Source organism: Artibeus jamaicensis, unplaced genomic scaffold (assembly GCF_021234435.1).
Source record: "Artibeus jamaicensis isolate MK-2021 breed Jamaican fruit bat unplaced genomic scaffold, CSHL_Jam_final contig_519, whole genome shotgun sequence".
NCBI classification, from domain to species: domain Eukaryota; kingdom Metazoa; phylum Chordata; class Mammalia; order Chiroptera; family Phyllostomidae; genus Artibeus; species Artibeus jamaicensis.
Window position 1 is genome coordinate 44,035,274 of NW_026521871.1, and position 25,648 is coordinate 44,060,921.

Genomic DNA, 25,648 nt, shown 5'->3' on the forward strand with positions numbered 1-25,648 from the left:
CTAAACTGTTATTTATTTTGGTTCTAATATTAATGGATTCATCATATTCTTGAAACTACCCAGAGAATACATCAGGAGATCAAATTCTCCTCCAGAGAATCTTCAAATTCTATGTCTTTAAATGTCCCTGTCTCTTACTACCATTAGGATGGATATCTTTTTCTTTCCCTGTCCCCAGTGATTCGTCAAAACACCAGGGCACTAAATGAGTTGCCCCCTACCTGAATTTTGGCACTCCACAGAACTTCCAGATGAATCAGTGATTTAAACGTGATAAACTACTGGCTTGGCCAAAAGGTCCATTTCGTTTTTTCAGTAAAACAGAAGACATGTTTTTCATATGTACCAGTGACTGTACTGATTTTGATATTTTGAGTACGCCAGCTGGCTCCCGCTACTGGCTTCTGCACTGCTAGAGCCATCATACAGAAAAAACTAAATGGACTTTTTGGCCAACCCGATACAAATTCACTGGAAGAATGTTTTTCATAGTTTTGAGCAGAGGAGTCCCTTTTTACATGATGCAAAACCAAAAGCTAAAAATGAAAATAACTTTGCCCACAAAAAATTAAATATTTTGCATAGCAAAAATAGATATTCAAAGTCGAAATACAAATGACCTACTAGGAGAAAACATCTACAGTCCAAAAATGACAGTCACAGGACAAATACATTTAATACACACACAGCTGCTGCCAACCGAGAAGAAAAAGATGAACTCAATAGAAAACTGGGCTGAAAAATGCAAACTGGCAGTCCACATAAAAGAAAGATAGGTGGCCAATAAACACCTGAAAACATACTCAGCCCCGGTCATGACTCTGGAAGTGAAAATGAAAATAATGGGGGACCCATTGTTTACCTGGGAGATTACCAAAATCTAAATGTTAGGAGGAGCCACAGTTGTGGAGGGAGACCCATAACTGACTGGAGGGCCGACTAGGACAACTTTTGGAGAAGACGGTTCAGCAATATCTATAAAAATGCAGAAGACATTTATGACCCAACAATTCCACTGCTATAAATTCACACACACACACACACACACACACACACACTTAGAGATACAAAAATATGTTTACGTTCGGCCACTATGCACAACAACAAAAACCCTGTGTGTCATCAGCGGGGCACTGACAACCAAAGTGAGCGTGACAGACAGCCATGCGTCTAATAGGGAATCTCCAAAATATATTAGTAAGGCGGGGGGGGGAGGGGTGCGGTGAGAAAACCAGTATGCATATGCATAATGGGATCATATGCATAATACGATCCCATTTGTATTAAAAAATAGACATAGGTAGAGATACAGCTATAGATACACACACACACATACTAACACACGCCTTAATAGAATGAAATAGCTTAAGAGCAATTATCTCTAATAATCGTACATGGCAATGGTGGAAACGTGTCCTTATTTCATTCCTGTTTTATAAAAAGTAAAAAGACACATAAAAAATTGTAACCACCCCGCCTACATATTCATAACATACTGATGAAATCTCCACAACTCCTACTACAATTCCTGTAAAATAAAGGACGTCACAGCAGGGAAAAGCTTTAGAAGTAGCGTCCTATGATTCCCCAGATTCTATTTGGGGCAAGTCTAGAGGGGCATTGGGCTGAGAGCAACTGTAGTGAGCAAATCAAGGAAAAGAAATGTCTCTAGAAAGAAAAAAAATGAACAAAGTCCAGTGAAGAAACCATCTCAGGTTGCATTTGCAGGCAGAACAGGGAGGTCTGAACTAAGCAAGACGTCTCCCAGGGCCCCGAGTAAGATAGCAGACAGGTTACAGTCAAAGGAGTCATCAGAAATTTCCAGTGTGGCTCTTTCTAGCGGATGCACAGAATACGGAAAAAAACCCTGCAGTTTATTTATAACTAAATAAACCTGAACTAATGACATAAAAGGGGTAGGCTTTTGAACATTAAAATTAATATTTATTGCCCTGAATCAATTCATTTTTGCAGTGATTTCCTGTATTTTAATGACTGGAAAGCCTTTGAATAATCCATGAAAATGCCAACCTTCTATCTCCCTATATCTGATCCGAGATCTCATCCCAAGTCCTGAGGAGAAAATAATTCATACTTGGATGCCAAATTACCGGAGAACGTTTTTACGCACTCAGAATGCAGAAGCGCCTGGCTGAGCACTTAATCAATCTGGGGGGTCTAGGTTTTATTTAAGGGTTAGCGACAACAGGGAGTCCTCGTGAACAGTAAATCTGACTACTCTGGCTCCACGCAATGAAATCATCCACGCCAGCTTCTCAACAGACCAATTAACAGCTGCCCAAATTGACAACACAGAAAGCAATCGAAGTGTCTTTGCAGAATCAGTTCCAAGAAAGTGCCTGCCTGCCTCTTCATCCTACCCACAAGCAAATCCTGCCACTGTTCTCTTGGCTCACATGTTAATGTAGTGGGGCAAGCATGAATTCCACTACGGGGTATAACTTTTAAAAATAACATGAAAAACGACTTCCCCAAAGAAACAGACTTGGGCTGAAGGATCACCTTCCGAGGTATTGGACAGCCTCCTCACTTCCCCACGGCTACTCACCTTAGAATTCGTCTCCATGTGGTATTTGGCACAAGCGCGAAGCTGAGTCACCCAAAACTGTCTCTCTTTTGCATCAGCAGCTAAAATAGAGAAAGAAACACTTACAGAGACTGTTCCAAAACACATCCAACCTATTTCTACACCCACCTAAATTGGGGGGGGGGGGAGGCGGGGGGGTGCTGGCAAAGGGAGTGAAGGGTAGAGGGTGAAGGAAGGAAAAGCAAATACAAATCTCGATATCCTCAAGTAGCCTGTACTTATGCCAACCCCCCCCACAAAACCCCAATTACACTAAATCTCAACAGAAAATTCCCTCTTAAGCCACATTAAAAATGTATCCTGAAATATCTGTTACAAGAACAATTTTGCCATTTTTAAACCTTCTCGGAAAAAGTCATTTCTGCTTCTTTAACAAGGCAGCACGGAAGGGAAAACGCGATTATTTTTTAATGTCTCTGCCACGCGAGGCTAATAGGAGGACCAAAGGACGCCTTCCAGGGCCTCTGTTATCTACCAGCGTTGTACGGTGCAGTTATTAGCATTTACAAAACGAGCATCCAGTTGAATTACCACTTTAATATGTGCTCTCAAGGATTCCTGTTAGGATTGGACAGAACAAGAAACCAAATGCTGCCTTGGAGATCCTCATGTTTCCCCCGAAGAGACAGTAACATACAAGTCAACGTCATCATCATAGCCTTTCATCAACACCCCCCCAAAAAAACACATAAAACTATTTCCTTAAAATATTACGGATACATAATGCATTCCAATAAAAATTTAAATATTTAATCTAAGTGAACAATTAACTACATAAATGTTTTAATATCATATTAACTGCATAAATGTTGACAATGCAGAAAACAGAACATTCCCCTAGAAATAACTGTTTACAAAAAGGGGTGTGCCATTTGTCAATAAAACCCAACCTTCAAACTTGATCTTGTAGGTGAATAAATCTAGAGTTGTGGACAGGCGTTAATACCAGGTGAACTTAACTTCCAAAGACAAAGGAGTTTGCAAAAACCAGAGCCTCTGTTTCTTAGGAGATTGTAAAGAATTAGCTGCCGTGTGTGACAGAACTGTCCAAAGGCGCAGCACTGAAAACACTCCCCAAAGCTGTGCAGCTAATGACATGAAGATTCCACTCTGTGTGTAGGTGGGATGGGAAATGAAACAGACGCCCAGATCCTTGTGGGACGGGCTGAGAGCCAGCCACAGAGATGCAGAAATTTACCCAGCTTTTCTGTAGTTGCCAAGTTTAAGTTAATTTAGCTTTTGTGATAATTTCGTGCAGATAATGAAACTTTTATATATGCAATTAAAACTACCCTTAAAAAACAACAACCCTGGTGCTTAATAACCCAGAGAATAATAACTCAAAGGCAAAATGAGATGGCTCAATCGTCAACTTGGCTGGATTTTGCTTCTCTGTATGGGTTTGTGTCATTTTATAAACCACAGGCAGGGGGAGGGGGGAAATGACATTAAGTCTTCCCCCTGCTATTATTTCTGCTCTAACAATTTATTAAGCAATAAACAGCAAAGCAAAACCAAGGACCATATAAATCTAGCCAGCTGGAAAGCACACTGCCTAAATCTCAAAAAAGAACATGAATCTTAGCACATTTCCCCCAAACTGAAAAACTTTCTTCTTCAACTACAGACATTTTTATGTCACAGGCTTCTGGACTGTTTTATGACTCTAGAAGATGATTTCTGTATAGATAATAAGGAAACACTAGCTTATTCCATCTCTTGGGAGGAAACTTGGAGGCAGAGCAGTGCAACAGGCTGAGAGGTGAGCGATCAAGGCCCTCCTCGGTCAGGGCTTTGCAGAGGGCACCTGTCCTGGTCCGTTCCTGGGGTCAAGGAGAAGTAACAAGAGGCCTTTTCTTTGTTCTTAGCCTTTGCTTGGGCAGAGAAAAATGTCATAAGAATGCACAATTACCAACTACCTCCTAACGCTTAATACATACTACTTTGCCTCAGACTTTAATAAATAAATAACATTGACTCTGTGTGTGCGTGTGTGTATTTTTGGATTTTTGTTGGCTTTAGTTGTAGTGTTTGGTTACTTCGTTAGAAGAAAACTGACTGTTTTTCTGGCAATGCAACTGTAACAGAACACTGGAAGAATGATCTAGCAATCAAATTATGCTGCTACAGTCAAATCTGGCATTCCTGAAAAAGCTGCATGACACATGTGGCTTGGGGGAGGGGCAGGCAGGGCCCACGGGGGTGGCCGGATGCTGGACCCTCTCAACTGGTGATCAGGATGCAGGGCACACGTCAGTTTTCAAGAAGCAAAGAGAAGGGGAGAAAGCACACAACAGGAAACTCACTCAACACCAGTTGGTCTCTCACCAGGCTCATAACAGATTAAATAAAACGTACGTGAAGGAGGCCGTTTACTAAGAGATGGTTCTCAAGAAACTTTGGGGGAGGAGGACATAATGGCCCTTAAAAGGCTTGCTTTGTCCTTAGAGCCCAAAGTGCCCACAGGACAGTATAGCACAGATTCAAACTCCAAGGTCAAAGAAGGAAACACACACTGAGCTAACAGGAGAAATCTGCCCAAGTCCTAGGGCTCAGCTGGCTTTGCAATCACCTTCCCTTTGTCCTCGATTCCTCAATTAGAACGAGCCATTCCTAATGGCAGGCCATTTCCCACCCTTGGGGTAAAAGAGGCAGCAACTGTGTCACCACAAAGTCATCAAACACAGCAAATTGTTAATGATGATTTTTGAAAAAATCCAACAACCAGAGAGCCATCACCATGGTAATTATGAACCGTGTAGCCCACGAGGCCTGTCTGAGAAGGCAGCAGCAGAAGACCATACCTCTCAGTTTATACATCTCTCCGTTGGCAGAATACACCACCAGCATGTGGGGAGCTTCGTCGCTCAGGGACACGATGGCTCCAGCTAAAGACAGGGCTCCTCGAGGCTTCTGGTGCTTGCTCTGCTCATTCACAAAATACTGCAGGATGCCAGCCTCAAAGTCCAGCACGAAGTACCTGTGACAGCAGAGAAACCGCAGCGCGTCACTTTTCTCCTCCAGCCCACTGCTCACAGCAAGGAAGAAAAGGAAAGGGATCCTTCCACTGACATCGAAGCTCCAAATCCAGGAAGCTGGAAACTGAATGTGCTGGACAGGTGCCCTCCGAGACCAGCCCGAGGCAGGAGAGAACACCTGATTCCTGAGTCAGAATGGAGCCTGGGGTGGGCTCTGCAGGAAAGAGGCAGGTCCATCCAGGATTTGGTGCAATGCCCACCACTTCGCTCGGTGCCCACAGATACCACAGTAAACCTCAGAACAGCAGATGTACCAGGACACAGGCTGTTGGCATGCTCCTTATGACTTCCTGGGCACAGCTGGAATTCGCTACATCTCCACGAGAGGCCCTTTTACACCCTGGTGGCCACAAGCTGGGCCTTGAACTTCCAGCCAGGAGCATGGTTGCCATGAGGAAGCCAGCTCCGTGCGGGTCACCTGGCAGGGAACTGGTGGTGCTTACACAGACACCTGGCACACTCCAGGGGGGCCCTTCCAGCTATCATTTTTCATGCAAACAGATGAGAACTTCCTTCACTCTGGGAGGGGCAATGCCATTGGGCTCCATGTCTAGGGTAACAAAAACAAAAACCAAAAAAATGGGCAACTACAAGTTGCCTAAATTAATAAGTCTTTGTAGCCAAATACCTGGCCTCTGTCTACCCTCCATCTACACCCTTAGAAGTAGTTAGGACAAAGTCCCCTTTCTCCACCAGGACAGAAGTGTCTTTAAAAGTTTCTTCTGTGGCCTAGATGCCTCGTACAGCCCCTAACTCTTCCCACTTCTCACCTTCTCCCCTCCTTCCTAGTTGCCAGCTGACTCCCACCACAGGACCTTTGCTCATGCTGTGCCCCCTGCCTGGAGCAGGTACTCAAAGTGTGATCCACAAATGTTGACAGTTCCCAAACTGTCACCAGTCCACAAGGGGTTTTTGAAACTTTCCCTGCCATCTGGCTTTGCTTCAACATCCAGCTGCATGATCAGTGGGTTAGTCTCAAACGGTTCCGATGCTGCCCAACAAGTGTGGCACACACAAGCTACACGCTAGTCACAAAGCAACCACAATCCACCTTAGGGGGGCTGGGGGAACAGCAAGTCCTTCGGGACGGCTTGCGAAATACCTGCCCAGAATACACTTCCTCCCCTTTTCGCCATGTTCACTTCTCAGCCTTCAGGAACAACTCAAGCACCCCTGACCTGAGAAAGTTTCTCCTGACCAGGTCAGTATCCCACCCGCAAGGCCTCACAGCACCTTAAAACGATCCTGCCTCGCTGTGGCCCCAACAGGAGTCTCCACCTGCAGGATTATCTGATTCAGTGTCTAGTTTCCTTGATAGACTGACTCTACACTGCTTAGAGGGGACCAGTGTCCCCTCCCCCGGTGCCCAGCACAGCATCTGCCACTTTGTTGACACTCAGTTAACATTTATGAATGAATGAATGAATGAATGAATGAATGAATGAAAAAACTACTAAATTCCACAATTTCCAACCTGTGCACCAAAGTTCCTGGGAGTCACTACAGTGAACTCACAGGACACTGAGGAACGTTTTACGTTTGAGGGAGACGCAGTGATCCTCGGCCTAGGTCAGTACCATGCTCACGACTAACTCTGGTGGGGTTCGCAGTCTGGACATTAGACTTTGTACTACACCCTTACAATGACAGTGTTTCGTGGCAAAGCTGGGTTTTCTGCCAGTCCTGGGAATAAAAGCCCACGTCCACGTGGAATAGGAAGAGGGGGCAATGGCGCCCCACGTGGCTCCGAGGCTTGCGGAGCCACGCAGCACCCACAGGGGCGCCCATCCCACCAATGAGTACCGTGCTTATCTAACAAAAAGGTCAAAACATACTTCTTTTTGTGTTTTGTCTATGGTGTTGGGACTGAGTTGTTAGGACATAAACCTGTATGAAGTTGTTTGGAGCTAACATCTTAAATAAAACTGCGGAATTTTTTTTAACCTATAAGCACCAGGAACCAAGAAGGTCCATGAAGGACCTAATTCATTCTCACAGCAACCTAACAGGTGCCTTTTACCCCCGCTTCGCACATCTCCGAGACTTACACTCGAAACGCCAGCCCCGCGGGTCCGTGTGTGAGGCCGAGGCCCAGGCCCCGTCGGCTGCACCAGCCACCAACTCGCCTCTGCTTCCCATGGAAGTCCCTCCTTGTCACCTTGTCACCTCTCCCGTACCTACTTAGCTACTTTCTTCCCCAAACCTTCCCGTCCCACAGAGCTAACAGCGGAAAGCTCCTGTCCGGGCCACTCAGGTCCCCTCCCACAGAGCAAGGTGCAGCCACCTCACTGGCACCTGCCTGCCCGCCCAGGGCCCCAGCCTCCCAAACTCCAATTTCCCTCAGAAATCACCCACCTTTATGATTTCTAACATTCCAAATGGCCTGACCAAAACTACCTGTTCTACCCCTTTCTTTCCCTCCTATCTGCTGAGTCACCATAATGAAGACGTACTTCTGGTTTTCACCGTTAGCATGAATACATCAAGACAAAAGAGTCAGACGTCAACCAGGACTGTCCAAAGTGTGATGCAGCCCATTGGGATCAACACTGCCTGGGAACTTGTTAGAAACGTCACCTCTGGGGCCCTGCCCAAAACCCGCAGGATCAGAAACTGAGAAAGGGGCCCAGGAAGCTGGGCTGTAACCAGCTGCCAGGGGACCCCGAGGCAGCTCTGAGTCCGAGAACTACTGGCCTAACCTAGGGGGTCATCCCCAAATCCCTGTCCTCGGCTGCCAGGACACACGGCCAGAATACACGGGGTGGGGCAAAAGTAGGTTTACAGTTGTTCCTATGGGAAGTAATTCAATAATTAATAAACAATACAAGAATAAACTGTTTCACGTACTCACAACTGTAAACCTCCTTTCTCCCAGCCCCGTATTTCCAGCTTCTCTTGTAGTTAGGATGTGGCCGTCTGACTGAGCTTTAGCAGAGTATGAACAGCAATAACGCAGGCCGGGCCCGTGACACACAGGCAGACACGTGTACCCACTTGCTCGCACGCACTTTCACACCCGCAGTGGAATGGAGACCCCCACCACCAGTATGACCAAGGCACAAAAAGGAAGGTGCCCGTGTCCCCGAATCACCCTGTGAAAAGTGTCACCTGCTGAGGAACACCCACCTGACGCCGCTGCCTGAGTAAGCAGCAGTTCTGTTTCATGTGGCCACTAAGACCAAGGACCGTCACAGCAGCTGGCCCCACGAACCCACCCAAAATCTCCCGAACTTGTATTTTCAGATCCTTCCTCTTAGAAGCTGCTCTTACTCCTTGACATGGGACGAGAACCAAAGTCCTTCCACGAGAGAGGAGCGAGGGTCATTGCTGAGCCACCAACGGTCAAGTTATTTAAGTGCTGACCTGCCTTCTTTTTAGGAGTCAATGGTCCCAGCCCGATCTCTATTTAACGTCACTGTGGCCCACGGTGGCCGTCCCTGTGCAGACACGGCTCCTGGCACGTCACAGCCATAATCCTCACGGGTGCAGGAAGGAAAACTTGGCTCCAACTATTGCACGTGGTGTGGCCCCCCAGCCTCCACCCCACAGACCGATGGCCTCTCCCACTATTAGACACGCCACCTTCACACGGGGGGGGGGGGGGGGGGGCAGAGAAACCAGGGGACGCCTGAATGGGCTTCGAAGGAAGGGAGGAAGGGCTTACCGCCTCTCCCCCACTGCCTCTATCCGCTTATCTTTTGGGAACCTGTCAGCCTTCCTCGCTCCTAGAGTCAGCTTCCTACACGCACCCAGTTCCTTATATTTGCAAAGGACATTACTCAGAAGCTGGGACAAAGAAATGAATTGAATGCTGCTGTTATTTTTCCCAATAAGGATGACAGAATAACCAATTAATGTCACATTGCACAGGATACAGGGACACACTAATGATTTTTCACACTACCTATTTCCAACTGACATCTTAATTCTACCCTCTTGCCTCAGCCAGGGCGGGGAAACCATATTTCCACTACTCCCTAAAATAGTTTAAATGCAAATGCACACATCTGAATCACGTGCACGAAGAAAGATCAATAATTTACTCCTTTTCTGAAGACAGTTAAAAACTGTAGTTGGAGAGGGCAACAGGAGACTGATTAAAAATTGCAACAAATTAGGCACGGTGTTCTTTCAGGATGGCATCTGAAACTCAAGTTAGCTTGTGTCACATTCGGGGAAGAACTGTCCGTGCGGCATTAAGGAGGGCAATCTCTGCTGGCCACGTCCCCCTGGGGGGAAACAAATTACATTCGGTTCCCTGCCGGGTCACGGCTCTGGCAGGCACTGCTGTTGGGAGCTCACAGCTATGTCCGAAAGTCGCAGCTTTCATTCTAAATGGGAAAGTGAATCATATTTCTAGATTAGGCTTCATTAAACCGAGGGACATTGCTTGACAAAATCCTGAAACATGCATAAAGGCCTTCCTTTTAGAGAAACGAGTAAGACCAACCTCATTTCAGTGTGCCCTTTGTAGTGTCGAGCTACAGAATGCAACCTGACTGATGTGTAAGCGAACTGAATAGTATACAAAGAGCATATTTTCTTTGCTATGTTAACAAACCAAGGAACGTGCTGGAGAGAGAAAGGAGCCAATGAGGAGAGAGATCAAACCCACAGAGAGAGCCATCTGGGTGCCTCCCTTGACACCAGCTACTTGGTGGCATCCTTGCCTGATTCCAAAGCTGGGAGCCACGGCAAATGGCAAGCCCCTTCCCTGGGAGCGCTGAGGACAAGCCATTGCCTACCACCATCCTTCAGACAAACCCCACTGCTCTAGACAGAACACACAAGTGCACGCACACACACACTCACACCAATACCCACAGACACTCAGATATCCTCTTGCTCCAATGTGCTCACACTCCTATGCCCACATCCACACAATGTACATGCACTCACACACATCCACACTCACTTGCACATGCTCTTCTGCACATACACACAAAGCAGCACCCTCACCTATCTCTGCTTCCAACAGCTGCATCTCTGAGGGTCATCTGTCTACATTTGTGGTCTTTCAATACTCCCCCATCTGCCTGGTAAAGCTTCACTAAGGGTCAGCTTTAGGATCTGAAAGTTACAAACATATATTTGTACTTTGGCAGGGGCGAGGAGGGGGCCCTAAGAGCACACCGTCCTCCATGGGCCAAACTCGCTCGAGGAGCAGCGGCACAGAGGGAAAGAACGGGGGTGACAGGGGAGCCTCAGGGAAGAAGCTCATTCATGCTGAAGGGAAGCTACAAAAAAATTACAGAACGAATAACAATGTAGTGAAATAAATCTGTTGAAGAAGAGCTTTTGCCGGACAGGCCGCTCCTGATGAAAAGGTAAATCATCTCACCTAAATTTAAAAGTGAAAATTAAAACGACAGGTGTAAAGGGCCTGAGAATGGGAGGGTATCACCCCGTCCTAGAAGACGGAGCAGAACTGCTTTCACAGTTGTGCTCCTGTTATTTGCAAGAACATGTCAAGACTCTTCCTGTGCACGTGAGGCTAAGCCCCTCATCTCCACACCAGATGTGAGGACCAGAGCCATCCGAGCCCTGCCTACCAGGCCACACCCCCCTCAGTGTGAAAGGAATGACGACCTCAGCCTCTGGGCATCAGCCTCACCTTCCCCAGGTACCCCATCTTCTGAGAAGCACCTGCTCCAAACAGCTGGAACCCACTGGACTTGGCCCAGGCTCAGACTTCCATACCCTGCCTTGTCCTGACTAATGACAACAGTGACCTTCTTCTTCAGCTTAAGACCCTCCTCTGGGTTAAATTATCCACTGCCTGACTATTCCAGAATGCTGATCACCAGCTCACCAACACACCAAAATGGCAGAGATCCTCAGATGGATGCAGTGAGGAGCTCACTGCAAAGAGCGGTTCTTTCCAGCACTTAGATTGCTCATACCAATTCTTGCGACTTCAGTGGCTTTCCAGTTCCATTCTGGCCACGACCACTCGAGATTTGGCCAGGTTTGAAATCTAGAATCACTATGTCCCTAAAACATCCAATCTATTGCTGATGGAAAATAAAAATGCTAAGGGGGAAAAATCAGCAAATGGAATATGTCAAGTGGTGGATGCATTTTCCTAAGTTTGCCTTCAATCTTCAAAAACCGTATCTGCTGATCATTTTTTGAGCCCTTTTCATCATCAGAGAGCAGCATATTAAAGTTTCACCCCAGAGTCACACCCTTGGAGCTGCAGGTTTCCATAAGAAAGGGTCTCTATGCATCTCAGGTGGGCCCGTGATGCCTTGATCATTGTGGTGTCCTCACTGCAGGAGAGTTCATGCTCAGAACTGTTAAGAGTTCCTCAGGTGGGCTTGGAAGAGGAGGCTAAATCTTCCAGAAGTTCTCTCATGATAACTAAACTTCCTGGAGGGGAACATGCTGGATCCCACCATCAAAACCACACGATAGGTTCTAAGGCACAGCACCTGCAGGCAACTTGGATTCTAGCCAAGCTTTAAAGTCTGGAATCCTTCAACTCCTGGGACTTGTGGCGGTGCCTGGAGAAATGCAACGGCCTCCTTACACCTCTCTGCTACCTACTACCTGACCCTGTGACCAGAGACTTCCACCATTGCCACCCCCAAGCCACCAAGAGAGATGCCTCCAGAAAGCACTAAATTGCCCCTGGGGCCCTAACAGGTCGACAACAACCATGGGACAAATATCATATTTTTCTGACCATAAGAAACACGTCGGTTTTAGAGGAGGAAATTAGGGAAAAAGTTTTTAAAGCAAAAAATGTGGTAAAATATTCAATAACATAAATAACGTACTATTTCACGAATGTAAATGTGAAGCTACATTCGGACTATAAGATGCACCCCCATTTACTCCCAAATTTGGGGGGGAGGTGCATCTCCCCCAAATTATAGTCTGAAAAATACGGTGTATTCCATTATAGAAGAACACAATCCATTATTCAACGTATGCGGTCATGCAATACAACAAGTTAAATCTCAATATACCGGAAAACTCAATATGGCCCGTCTGTAGCAAAATCATTATACACTGAACTATTAATAAAAAGAATTGGTGCTATTTACCGAGCACTTTCTGGACATCTCGCATTTCCTGCTGCGCACGCATTAACTCATGATACCTCTCAGCCATCCCAGGAAGTAGATGTGATCCTTAACCCCTTGCCACAAATGAAAGCTCTGAGTGCAGGAAGGTCAACCACACGCTCAAGACCTTCCAGACAGGAAATTGTGGGGACAGATTTTAACAGGCTGTCTGGCATTGGAGCCCAGGGCTCTAAACCAGCAATTTTCAACCGGTGTGCTGCCAGAATTCTAAAAGCAGGCAATACCGGCCTATTTATTCAAGGGCACTGACCTTTTTCCCTTAGATTGTCAAAGAAAAAAATGACAACAGCCAACACAATAACCACCCCCATGTAAATGAATCAAAATTATACCTATTTTTGTCAGATTAGCAAAAAAAAAAAGTATTTTTTGGTGTGCTGCAGAATCTCAGTAATTAGTTTATGTATGCCATGAGATGAAAAAGGTTGAAAATTGCTGCTCCAAACCATTAAGATAGCGTGTGCTGATTAAAATGAAGTTCTCACCGTAGAGATGCAAAAACATAGGGTCAGTAACACAGAGGAAACTGGCAGAAATGCAAGAAGACAACGGAAAAACACAATCAGACTGGGAGACGTTAGAATCCTAGTATCAGAACCTGACCCAGCTGCAGAAAACAGAAAGATACAGATTCAAAACAACATAATCGCAAGTTTTAGTTTCAGTTTTACAAATAATTACGTGCCCCCCCCTTTTTTTTTTTGGTTTGCTCGATCCACTGGGCCACACCAGCCAGGGCTTATGCTCCATTTTTTTTAAATGTACATGGAACATTTTCCAAAACAACTAAAAAAAAAAAACATTTAAAATTTTATCGCTCCCACTCTTAGCTCATACCTCACAGCAAAATAAATTTTTGAGTACATTAAAGGCTTAAATTTTTAAAAAATGAATAGTATTTGTTTTAATAATATATAATATTATATAACATATATACCACATGCTTTATTTTTATATTATATAACATACGATAAAATTGTTACTAACTAGAGAAATATGGGTGGCTCTTTTTGAACTTGAAAGTGGGAAAAGCATCACAACAGGAGAGCAACACCATTAAAAGGTATTGACTCATATTTCTAAACAAAAAGTAAAAACATCTCTAAAGTAAAAAATAACCTATAAACGAATTAGAAGACAACCAACGTAGTTATAAAATTTTTGAATTGCTTTCCATCTAAAATAAAATTAATAAAATTAAATTAAATTGAATTCAATTTTAAATTCCTTGTGGTTTGAGTCTCCTACTTTTTGCTTCTGAATCCATGGAGAACTTGTTCCAACCATGGATTCCTGAGTCCCAGCCCACACCTAGGGAATCAGAATCCTTTCGGATGAGGTCCAGAAATCAGGAACGTGAACTTCAAAGTCTCCCTAGATCACCTCACAGTGTGAGAACCAGCACAAAACCAGAGGCAAGATAAAAGCTTACAGTGTCAGTCATCACGGGCCTTCCTCTTGGTCTGCCAAGCTTCCGACCCCCGTCATTCACTCATTAAACATCTGTGCACCCACATTCGGCCCAGGTGGTGGATTTCTTGGCTCTGTCACTTTGGAAGTCTTTTTGAGAAAGATTGAAAGACAAGCTACAAAAACCGCCTGGTTTAAGAGATCCTGCATAATCCAATTGCTGACTAGTGTCTCAGGCAGGTGCTCACCTGCGCAGAGGGGCCCCAGGGATCTCGAACACCTGATAAAGCAGCAGTGTAAATCCAAGTGAACTTTTAACACAAGGTTTGATGCACAGCCCTTGGATTTGGTCTGTGATGAGATTCTATCTGCTCTAGAGAACTAGGTGATTTAATACCCAAAGAGCTGAGACCTGTCTAACAATATTAATCCAGACCTGCCGAATATTGTCTCCTCACCTTCAGAACTGCCATTAAATTGTGAGTTTCTGGTGCCTTTAGGTGAGAACATCACACTATTTACTTAAGCAAACTAAAATATCAAGATATGTGTTAACGCTCATCATTCATATGTCCATTCTTGCCATCCACAATGCAGGGAACTTACCTGGGGATGCCTGACATGGGCTGAGCCTTCACTCAAGTCCCTTACTTTGCACTGGAAGCTTGAACATACACGTGGAAACAGATTCTGACGCTTGCTAATCCCTGGAGTGAAGACAGGTGGGCGTTCCCCACCAAGTGAATCAGGGAGATGGGATGCTGGCCTGTGGTGACCAGGGGGAGCAACTCGGAGCCTAAGCCAGCCCTTCCGCTGAGCTTTTCCTCAAATCTCCAACTGAGTCAGGCCCTGAACTCCACTGCCCCTGGATCCAAGGGTCCTTTCTTTTTCCCTCAGGGTTTCAGCATAGAAAAGGCATGAAATGATGTGGTAATGCACCTGTGCTCTTCAATCTTGAGCTGCATCACAATCACCTGGCAGCTTGTAAACACAGCCTCCTGGGCCCCTCCCCCAGGGTTTCTGGCTCAGGACAGCTGGGCTGGAGCCCGAGAACCTGGAACTTTATCTAACAAGGTCCCAGGTGAGGCTGACGCTGCTGCCGGGAGGACCACATTTCAGAGCCAGCATTTCCAACCTTTTGTGACAAGGCACTTCATCCACTGAGCATCAGGCCACATCTGCAGTTGCAGAAAGCTGGCTAACTCTCTTTCACAGACCATCCCACCACCGCGGTGCCCAAAGGTCTGTCTGGTTATAAAGCAAGAACTTCCAAGCGTAGGTATCATGTTTCTCTGCGCAGACAGTCAACGGGATCTGATGCTCATAGTGCACGGCATCAGCACTTTGGTTAATTGAAGACAATGCCAACCAGACAGAACTTAAAACACGAGCCTGTATCCACTCTTTTTGGAAGCGCCATGGAAATACTTGGAACAGAACATAATCACAGCTCACACCTGGTTGGCAATGCAGTCAGCTGTACACAGGGTCTTTGATGTGCATGAAGTATTGTGGATACATATAGACTCTATATAAGCCCAACTTTTGAAGAATTCACTTTGATTTCAAAATTGAGTTTTATTTCCAAGAATCCACTCACTTCTCTAAAAAAAAAAATTTAACTATGTACACTGAGCTAGCACCGTGTTCCGAATGCTCAGGATACATACAGGGATGGGACAGACAAGGTCCCTCTGATGAGGGAGGGGGTGGAAGAACAGCCCCAGCAAACAATAAAATACTCACAAAAATAAGTACAGAACTACAGCTATGAGAAGTGTCTCATGGTAAGAAAAGAGTAGAACGTAACCTAGCTAGGGAGTTCCCAAGGACAAATGTCCGTAAACTGGTGAATGGATAAGCAAAATGTAACATATCCATACAGTGGAATGTTGCATTTGAACACTAAAAGCAACAAAAACACTGGTGCATGCTACAACATGGGTGAACCTCAAAAATAATTGTGAGGTGAAAGAAGCCAGATGCAAAAGATCACACATTGTATAATCTCATTCATATGAAATGTCAAAAAAAGGGGAGGTGACAGAGCCAAAAAGCAGATCGGTGGCTGTTTGGAGCAGAGGACAAGACCAGGATTAACTACAAACTGGCTGGAGAGAATTACTTCAGTGGCAGAAATGTGCTCCAAGGGGGCTGTGGCGATAGCCACACAGCTGCATAATTAACTAAACATTACCGCACTGTACTGTTGCAATGGGTAAATGTTACGGCATGTAAACTACCCTTAGTAAAGACATTAAGAAAACCTCGGTGTTCATGGCAGTAGCCTAGACCAGGTGGAGGTGGCAGAATTACTGCAGAGGAGATGTCCATTAGCAACTGGGTAAATGGACCTGGAGCCCAGCGGAAGCTGATCTGCGGAAATAAAGTTGAAATTAGTGGGCACTGAGGCCAAGGGCACGGACTAGATGGCATAGACAGAGAATGGCAGGGGGTAGGGAGGAAGGGGAAGTGGGAAGAAGGGTGCCTAGGACCCAGACTGGAGGAACGTTAACACTAACCAGCAAACCAGAGAGAAACCCAGACGGAGGGAGTGGGGAGGAAATCCAGCCCCAGAAGAAGATAGTTGAGGAGGGAGGGAGCAGTCAACTGTGTCAAATGCTAACAAAATGCCACCAACAACTGAAACGTGCCGTGTCGGTGACCGTACACTGATCTAGCTGCATACTTCAGGAGGCATGGATACCCATGACCCTACTTTATGAAGCAAATCAGTTCTCGTTGATGTAGCAAGCCTGTGAGAAACAGGAAAAGAACTCCCCTTAACTCCCAAATACGTACTGCGTACATCTACCAACAGTTCCCAATACCCATGTTCCACTGTTACCTGGAACAGTGGAACGATTACCGGGTTGAACCTGGGGTTTGCAACCTGAGCTCCAACACTGATTAACTCATGCTCTGAAACCAGGTATAGCAGAGATAGCTGACTACCTACTAAATATCCATTTTCTCTTGTCTCTCCAGTCAAGAAAACTCCCAATTTTTAGGTAGGCCCAATGCACTATGCCAAAATGCAATGCCCGATCTTCCTTTCAGTTAGATGTGGTCGCTGGAGTAAGTTCTAGCAAATGAGGAACAGTAATCTATTAGACCCCGTCCCTCCTCTGCCTGTTTTGTTGTTTTTTTTTTTTTTGGGGGGGGGGTGGATTTGATAGCTAGAATTCCAAAACTTCCCCTGGACTTTGAGAACATGGCTAGCCCCCAGGAATGGTGAGGCGGACATTTAAAAGGAGCTTGGGCCCCTGAAATCCGTGAAACTCCAAATCAACCCTGAAAAGCTTACCTCCAAATTTCTTTTATGTGACAGAAAAATAAAGCCTGCCCATTAGAATCATGGGGTATCGTGGCCTGAATTTTATCCCCTCAAAACTCCCGTGTGGAAGCCCTAACCCTCGATGTGACTGTATTTGGAGACAGGGCCTGGAAAGGAGAAATTATGATAAACGAGGTCAAAGAGGTGGGGCCCCCGAAATGACGAGAAGCATCCCCCTAAGAAGAGATGGCAGGGAGCTCGCTTCCTCTGTGTGCACACAGCAAGATGATAGCCACCCACACCCACAAGAAAAGACCTCAGAGTAAAGCTTACCTTGCCTGCCCCCTTCATCTGGAACTTCCCAGCCTCCAGGCTCCCTCCAGGGCTGGGAGACTCCAAGTTTTCTTGTTCAAGTCGCCCAGTCTGTGACTCCGTGTTATAGCAACCCAAGCAGACTAACACACCTGGAGACGTTTTATAACTCCCAATCCCAGCGTGCAATCAGACCAATTAAATGGGAATCTCGGGAGGCGTGGGTGAGACCCAGGTATTAACAGTTTTCCCAAGCTCCCCGAAGGTGAAGGCAATTGCAGCCAAATTGGAGAAGAACCCGTGGCAGACTCCACCTTCACGCAGACCTACTATGGATCACAGCTGAACACAAATCCTAACTGACACATCAACCCACTTGCCATGTGTTCCTCTACCAGCAGAAGCACCTTTAAAATAGGATTATAATGCTTATTGCTTCCACAACTACTAGTCAACCCCACTGTATACCAAATGCTAATGGCACGCTGGTAAACAAGTCACACTCCTGCCCTCCAGAAGCTTGTAGTTAGGCTATCTGAAAAGATACATGAATCTGTTCTACGAGCAACAGCAAGAAACTATGTAACTACTACAGCTATTTGAGGGTAACCATAATGCAGAAGCCAGAAAAAGTAACATGGATGAGTAGGAATCATGATCTCCGTATCAAATATAAGTTAACCTATTACAAATCTAAACCGTATTTTGGCCAGCACTCAGTAATTAATTGCTGGGAAGAACTCAACATTATCGCTACACTCCCACTACTGACATGCACACACACACACATGCAGCACTAAAAATTGCACTTAACTAATCTGAGTCAAGGCCAAACTTACTTTTGTGATGGTGTGGGGGAGGGGTGGTTACTCAAAGCCTGTACCCCTTCAAACAAACTGACGGTGGCCAGATGGGAGGGCGCTGGGGGAACAGGTGTAAAAGGTGAAAGGATTAGGGAGTACAAGTTGTCATTTATAAAAAGTCCCAGAGATGCAAGGTACAGCATAGGGAATACAGTCGATAATATTGTAATAATTACATACGGTATCGGATAGGTACTAGATTTATTTGGGTGACCACTTTGTAATTTCTACAACGTTTAATCACTATGGTGTACACCTGAAACCAAAAAAGTGTTGTATGTCAGCTGTAATTGAAAATGAAAGATTATTTTTTTAAATCTATGCTTAGTACAATGTACAGTTCATATTTATGATCATCAGGAACAGCGCTGCTTTAATTTCAAGACACTCCAACTCCGAGAACTGTACGGCAGGTGCATCCATGAAGCTTTCAACACAGGAATTTCCTTCACACCCTCACAGGATCGACCGCTGCCACAGTTCTGTCATTTTTCAGACCTCACACAGAACAATAATCGCCCGCCCCCTGCAGAGACTACTTGAGGTCATGTCCATCTGAGAGTCAAATGCTCCAGGTTCTAGGTATGAAGACCACACATTCCAGAGGACCTCATCGAATGGAAACTTCTTCCAGTTTCCGCAAAGGTTGGTATTATTCCTTTCCAAGTCTATGAACTTTTGGTCTCTGCTTCCAGTCCTGGACAAGGCAGAGAAGCAGCAGGACCGTCTTCTGGCCCCTCTTTAGAATCCAGCCATGGAGATGCCACAGTAAAGGAAGAGCTGAGAAATTGGAGTGGAGACAAGAGGAGACTGGATTCCCAATTTCGGGGGGGCACTGGGACCGGAGAGGATTAGGGGCCACAGAGGAGGGGCAGATAAAAGGCAAGTCCCTCCATCTGGGCCACCCAGGTCTTTGGCTGCCAGATGAGCAGAAGGTCCAGCCTGAAAGGCTGCCCTGATATCAAGGCAGTGTCCAGCCCGGGTGGGAAACCAACAGGAGCAAGGGCAAGGGGCCAGCCAGCTGCTGACCACTCCTTCCCACCCCGGCACCTCTCCATGGGCCTCAGCCATGCAGAGTAAGCTAAGACTCAGGTCAGGTCCTTGGGAGAACTGCAAGAAAAGACCGAGAGGGAAGGGACCCAGACAGCACTTCAGTCCTGAGGGGACCTTCCCCCACGTTATCTCACCTGAGAAGGGCAGGCAAGTGCCTGAGCTCCTCCCAGGTGGAGAACAGGCCAGGCACTAAGCACCACAAAGTAACAAAGGTACACACCAACGGTGAAAAGAGCCAGACATCAGAGACGCATGTATGCCGTGAAAGAGGAAAAAGAAGGGAAACATTTACACTGGTAGGAGCAGACCTAATGGGAAGACAAAGGAACAAAACCTCAAGACAAATATTTTTAAATGTGTCCTGGCTGGTGTGGCTCAGTGGACTGAGCGTCCGCCTGCAAACCAAAAGGACACTGGTTCAATTCCCAGTCAGGGCACATGCCTGGGTTGAAGGCCTGTCCCCACTTGGGGGCGCCTGAGAGGTAACCACACATTGATGTCTCTCTCCCTCTCTTTCTCCCTCCCTTCTCCTCTCTAATAATAAGTAAATAAAGTCTTTTTTAAAAAGGTCTCATGGGAGGCTATTGAAAATGTGAAGCAGAAAAAAGCAAAATGACCAATTGAAAATACTGGGCTTGCAAAAAAAATTGTTTTAAACAATTTTTGAACTTGTCAATTTTGATGCCTTTTAGTGCTTCTGCCATTTTTTGAAAGATTTTATTTATTTATTTATTTTTAGAAAGAAGTGGGAGGAGAAAGAGAGGAAGAGAAACATTCATGTGTGGTTGTACCCCCTACTGGGGACCTGGCCCACAACCCAGGCAGGTACCCTGACTGGGAATTGAACTGGGGACCCTTTGGCTTGCGAGCTGGCACTCAATCCACTGAGCTATACCAACCAGGGCTTAAAAAAAATAAGTTTTGAAAAAGGGCACTTAAAGGGTCAGTAAAAGAGCAGAGTGTGGTTGAAGAATGAATTGGTGAGCTGGAATATTAATTCCGGTAACTTCCGCTGAAAGCAACAAGACTAGATTTTTAAAATGGAGAAAATGTGATAACAAAGTGTAAACATCCATCTCACAGAAGTTCCAGAGAAAAAAAGAAGGAGAAGAAATATTTAAAGAAATAAGGACCAGGAATTTGCCGCAATTAGAGAAAGATCTCTGCTTCAGATGGAAAGAACTTCCAGAGTGCCAAAAGCTTGACTGAGAAAGACACCGCCACACCTACGGAAATTTTAAATCAAAGAAAAATCTAAAAGCTTCCAGGGAGAAAAAACGGAAGAGCCCAAATATCAAATTGTCATCGGAGGTTTTTCGATAGCATCTCTGGCTGTAGGAAGACAAAGGAACGGTAGTTTTAAAATGTAAAGGAAACACTCTCAGACCCTTAGTTTAGTACTCAGCTGAATTATCATTAAATGTAAAAATGGAAAAAGATATTCTTAAATCCTTTGACGTCTAGTGTTATGGAAAATGAGGAGTTTTGAGAAAACTTCTTGCTGCAGCAACTAAACTCAAGATAATTAAACCCAAAGAAATCTCACAAGAAACCACAGAGGTTTCCGAAGAACAGCCCACATACGTGCGCCCATGTGGTACGAGGCAGTGGGCAGCTGGGAGCAACAGGCTGGCTGTCTTGAGAGCAGATGTTGACAGCTGCACGCTACTGGGGTCCCGAGCCTTGGGCCAGGCTTCTCCCAGCCTCGGGTAAGGCCACACTGGGATCACCTCTATGCCCAGGCCCTCTAGGGGGTCCAACATGGTCTCAGATCAGTGGTGCCCATCACTACTGTAAAGAGCAAATGTAAGCCCTGGCCGGTGCGGTAGATCAATATCCCTCCCTCACATTGATGTCTGTCTGTCTGTCTCTCTCTCTCTCTCTTATTTCAATGAGCACGTCCTCAGGGGAGGATAAAAAATATTTTAAAATTTAGAAGCAAAAGTAAATCCTTTCTGGAGGAAATATCCCCAGTGTATATCCTCAGACCACCCAGAGAATAAGTGTAAGCAACAAGTTCATAATCAAAGATCACCAAACACAAAAGAAGCCAAGCCACACTGAGTGTGGCTTAGTGGGGAGAAAATGCATTCAGATTTCCAAGAATGGCAGATACTGAAGTCAGATACAGAACACAAAGCAGCTAGTAATAAAACAGTTAATGAAATAAAGGATGCAAACACAAAGACGGGCAGATAACACGAGGCTACAAAGAAAGAAACAGAAAGATTTGGAAAAAATGCATCCTCTAGAAATTAAAACCATGATTTTTTTTTTTTAATTAAAAGACTCTGGATGGGTAAAGGAGCAGATCAGAAACTGACACAATAGATGTAAAGTGAAAGACACTGTTTTCAAAAAAATTATTCAAAGTGCAGCAACCACAGAAAAGATAGACACACATTGTTAGGAGAGACATCAGCCGATTGGAGGTGATCTAATCAGGGTGCAGGCAACAGAACAGAAAGAATGAAGAAAAGGCAATATTTAAGTAAATAATGGCTGTGACTTCTCCAAAATGGGTTTCAGCGTATCCCAAACATGATGAATACAAAAAAGTTCACAGCTACTCCCATTGTGGCGAAGCTGTAAACACCAAAGGAAGATCCTGGAAGCAGCCCCAGAGAAAAGTTCATTTCCTCTACAAAGGAACAACGGTCAAAATGACAACACATTTCTCCACAGAAACCGGGTGGACCAGGGTCAGGAGAATATGTTCCAAACGTGGAGAGAATAACAGCTCTCAATTTTAAATTGCATGCCCAGAAAAGTTCTTTAGGAATGAAAATAAAATACTTTTACAGGTATACAAAAAAATGTTGTTTCACCATCAAGTTTACATTGAAGGAGCTTTTAAAGTTCTTCAGGAAAAGAAAAACAGTCCCAGAAAGATGTCTGATATGGAAAAAAAGAAAGATAAATAAAAGGATAAGAATAGAGGTAAGCCAGAACAATACTGTCGGAATAAAATAAAGAAAGATGTCTAACTTGTGAGAGTTTTTTAAGGACAGAACTAAAATATGAACAGGTAAGACAGGACGGGAATCACTGGGAAGAGGAGTAAAATAGTTAATTTTCAACTTTTTAAAAACATCTTCACCGGAGGGTGTGTTTATTAATTTAAAAGAGAGAAACAATGATGTGAGAAATATTGATTAGTGGTTTCCCGTATGTGCCCCAACTGGAAATCGAACCCACAACCTAGGCATGCGCCCTAACCGGGAATCAAACCTGAAACCTTTCAGTGTATGGGATGCTGCTCTAACCAACTGAGCCAATAGGCCAGGGCAACTTTAAACTTTTTAAAGCTCAGTATATATAGCAAAACTTCAAGGAAAATCAATAAAATAATAGTGTGTAAGTTTCAAAACAGTAGAAAGAAAAAAACCCGGCATATTAACAAGGAAATAAAAATCCAATCTACCCCCCAAAAGCCAAGAATATAGAAAAAGTGGGATGAATAGAAACCAGTGATTACAAGTTCCCAAACACATCCAAAGTGTCAATAATCACAAAAAACATAAATGAACTACACTCAGCAGTTAAACAACAGATATTGCAAATTTAAAACCTTTTTTAGAATCTAAATACACACCTACAGCCCCAGGACACAAACATAAAAGAACAAAAACAGAAATACCAGGTCCATGGTAACAAACAGTAGAAAAATTACTGTAACAGAAAAAAAAAGTTTTCTCCTAAAAATTGTTAAGAAATTAAAGAAAAAGATATGCTCATCTCACTAAATGCAGAAAATAATATATGAACATTTAATATCCAGTTATAGAAGAGAAAAAAAACGAATAGCAAATCAGAAATAGCAGAAAACTGCCGCGACTAATAAATGGTATCTGAAATACACAGAAACACGTGCATCACACAGCAACCTGAAAACTGACAGCTGAAAATGATAAAGGTTCCCAATGAAAATCAAGACAAGAATGTTCAATCATTACTTCTATACAATGACTGTATGGAACTCCTAGTATAGTGTAGAACTCATAGTAATAAAAGAATGATAGATTCAAATTCTAAGACTTGGGGAGAATACAAATGTCTCTATGAAGCACAGAAAAAATTCAACCGCAAACAAATACCACTAAAAAGATTTTAGCGATATGTAGATTAAACTCTTTTTCAAACTGCATCCTTATGTATCAACAAAGTTTGAGAAACGAAACAAAACAAACCATTTATTATGACATTGTCCCTTCTGGAGCTGCAGTTCTGCACCTGCTGGAACCTCTACTCCTGGTCTCTAGCCCATGCCCACCCTGAGTCATTTCTCACCAGCCAGTTTGCTGCTCAGTCTCTGGCTTCCACTCACACTGGATGTGTTATTCCCCAATATCTTTCCTCATGTCTCCCCACTTCTAAGGTTGGTCCTCCAAAGAAAAATCATACAAGATAGGAGCCAACACCATAGCAGTCAATTACTCTAAATAGCAATTATTTAATCTCTATTACACTGGTATAGATTTTTAGATATTTATTTTATAATTTTACCATTTCACTGCTTCTATCAATTGCTGGGAGTTTTTCAATGAACCCTTTTGTGTTAGAAGTACTGAGGACTGCTCTTTCTCTAATTTTTTCTCATTTCCTTTTCCTGCCTTATTGCATGGCAAAGAATTTTATGACGTAAGTATAAGTAATCAGGCAACCTTGTATCATTCCTGTTGTGAATGGAAACACTTCTAAGTATATACAGTTCAGTATGATGTTGGCTGTTTCAGAGAGACATACTTCATTATAATAAGAAATACCCATTTCTAGTTTACTAGGAGTGTTATCAAAAATTAATATTGATTAGAAAAAGCTGGAGGGAAGAGTACATGAGAATGTTCTCACTATCTTTGCAACTGTTCTATAAATCTAAAAATATTTCAAAATCAAAAGCTTAATAAAAATAGACACTGACTTTTGCAAAATGTCTCTTAGGATCTATGGAAGCAATTATATTGATTTTGGATGCACCTTAAAACTCTATAGTCGAAGCATCTATTCTCACTCACTTCTAAATCATTCTCCCTCTACTCAACATAATGATTTTTTAACTATAAATAAAATCACCATATACTCCTGATTAAAATCCTTAAATGGCTTCCCACTGCATTCACTCTGAAATCCAAAATCCTTTATGAGCCTACAGCTTTTGCATGTCACTGCTCAATTCCTATCATCCATCTCCTCAGCAAATCTCATTCCCTCTGCTCCTGCCACACTGGCCACCTCCCTGTCTCCATGTCTCTCTGCCTCTGAGCTCTCTTCATGTGGTTCCCACTGCTGTTCCCTACCAAAACCTGTTCCTTACCCTTGGTCTGGCTAGTTCTCAGGGTGAAAACATCTGCCCTTCAGCGAAGCCTTCTCCTCCCCAACGATCGACACCAGGACCCCTGCCACTCTGCCCCACAGCATACTGCCTTGCCTCTCACAAGTCATCAATCTTGTAATTATTTGTGGGATTATCAGTTAAACCCCACAGTCACTGGACCATACCCTCCTTGAGGGCAGGAACTGAACAAGGTTTGTTTGGTTTTTTTCCTGCTGCCTTCTTGATGCCTAACACAAATGCCTGGCAGGGGAAAAAAACAAAAGGGTATTTCGTTGGGCAAGTCACCTAACCTCTCAGTGCCTCGGTTTCCTGTCTGTAAAATGCAGCTAAGAAGACCCCACCTCACAGAGCTGGGCTAAGGGTTACATGAGCTAATACACATGAAGCACTTTGAAGACGGCCTGGTGCAGTGATAACGCCAGCCAAGAGAGTGCTCCTTGCCAGTCCTGATGCAGCTCCCCAGTCAGTCACCAGTGAAGTCTCAGCATCCACGGTGGGGTGGCAGACAGCAAGGGAGAACAGCCGGCTCAACCACGCAGAAAGCTGCCATGACACTGCAGGTGGAGGATGTACTAGTTCTTGTACTTCCCTGACATTCCCAGTTCCGTGCCCTCCCTCCTGGGTCCTCTCTCTAGTCCAAAATTACATCAAATACAAG

The 25,648-nt window shown here is 44.5% G+C and overlaps 1 protein-coding gene across 4 annotated transcripts in view; it reads right to left on the bottom strand.

Annotated features, from left to right (window-relative positions):
* OSBPL10 (oxysterol binding protein like 10) overlaps nucleotides 1–25,648 on the bottom strand; it is a 259,064-nt gene that overhangs the window by 165,583 nt on the left and 67,833 nt on the right. For 2 of the 4 annotated variants that reach the window (XM_037134654.2, XM_037134663.2), the window contains exons 2-3: nucleotides 5,413–5,588; nucleotides 2,570–2,649 (exon numbers count right to left, since the gene is read on the bottom strand). In XM_037134654.2, coding sequence (XP_036990549.2) covers nucleotides 2,570–2,649; nucleotides 5,413–5,588 — 256 coding nt within the window. Of the gene's footprint in view, nucleotides 1–2,569; nucleotides 2,650–5,412; nucleotides 5,589–8,099; nucleotides 8,134–12,698; nucleotides 12,747–25,648 lie in introns of those variants that run through there. The other 2 variants (XM_053669357.1, XM_053669358.1) reach the window with 2 other exon arrangements.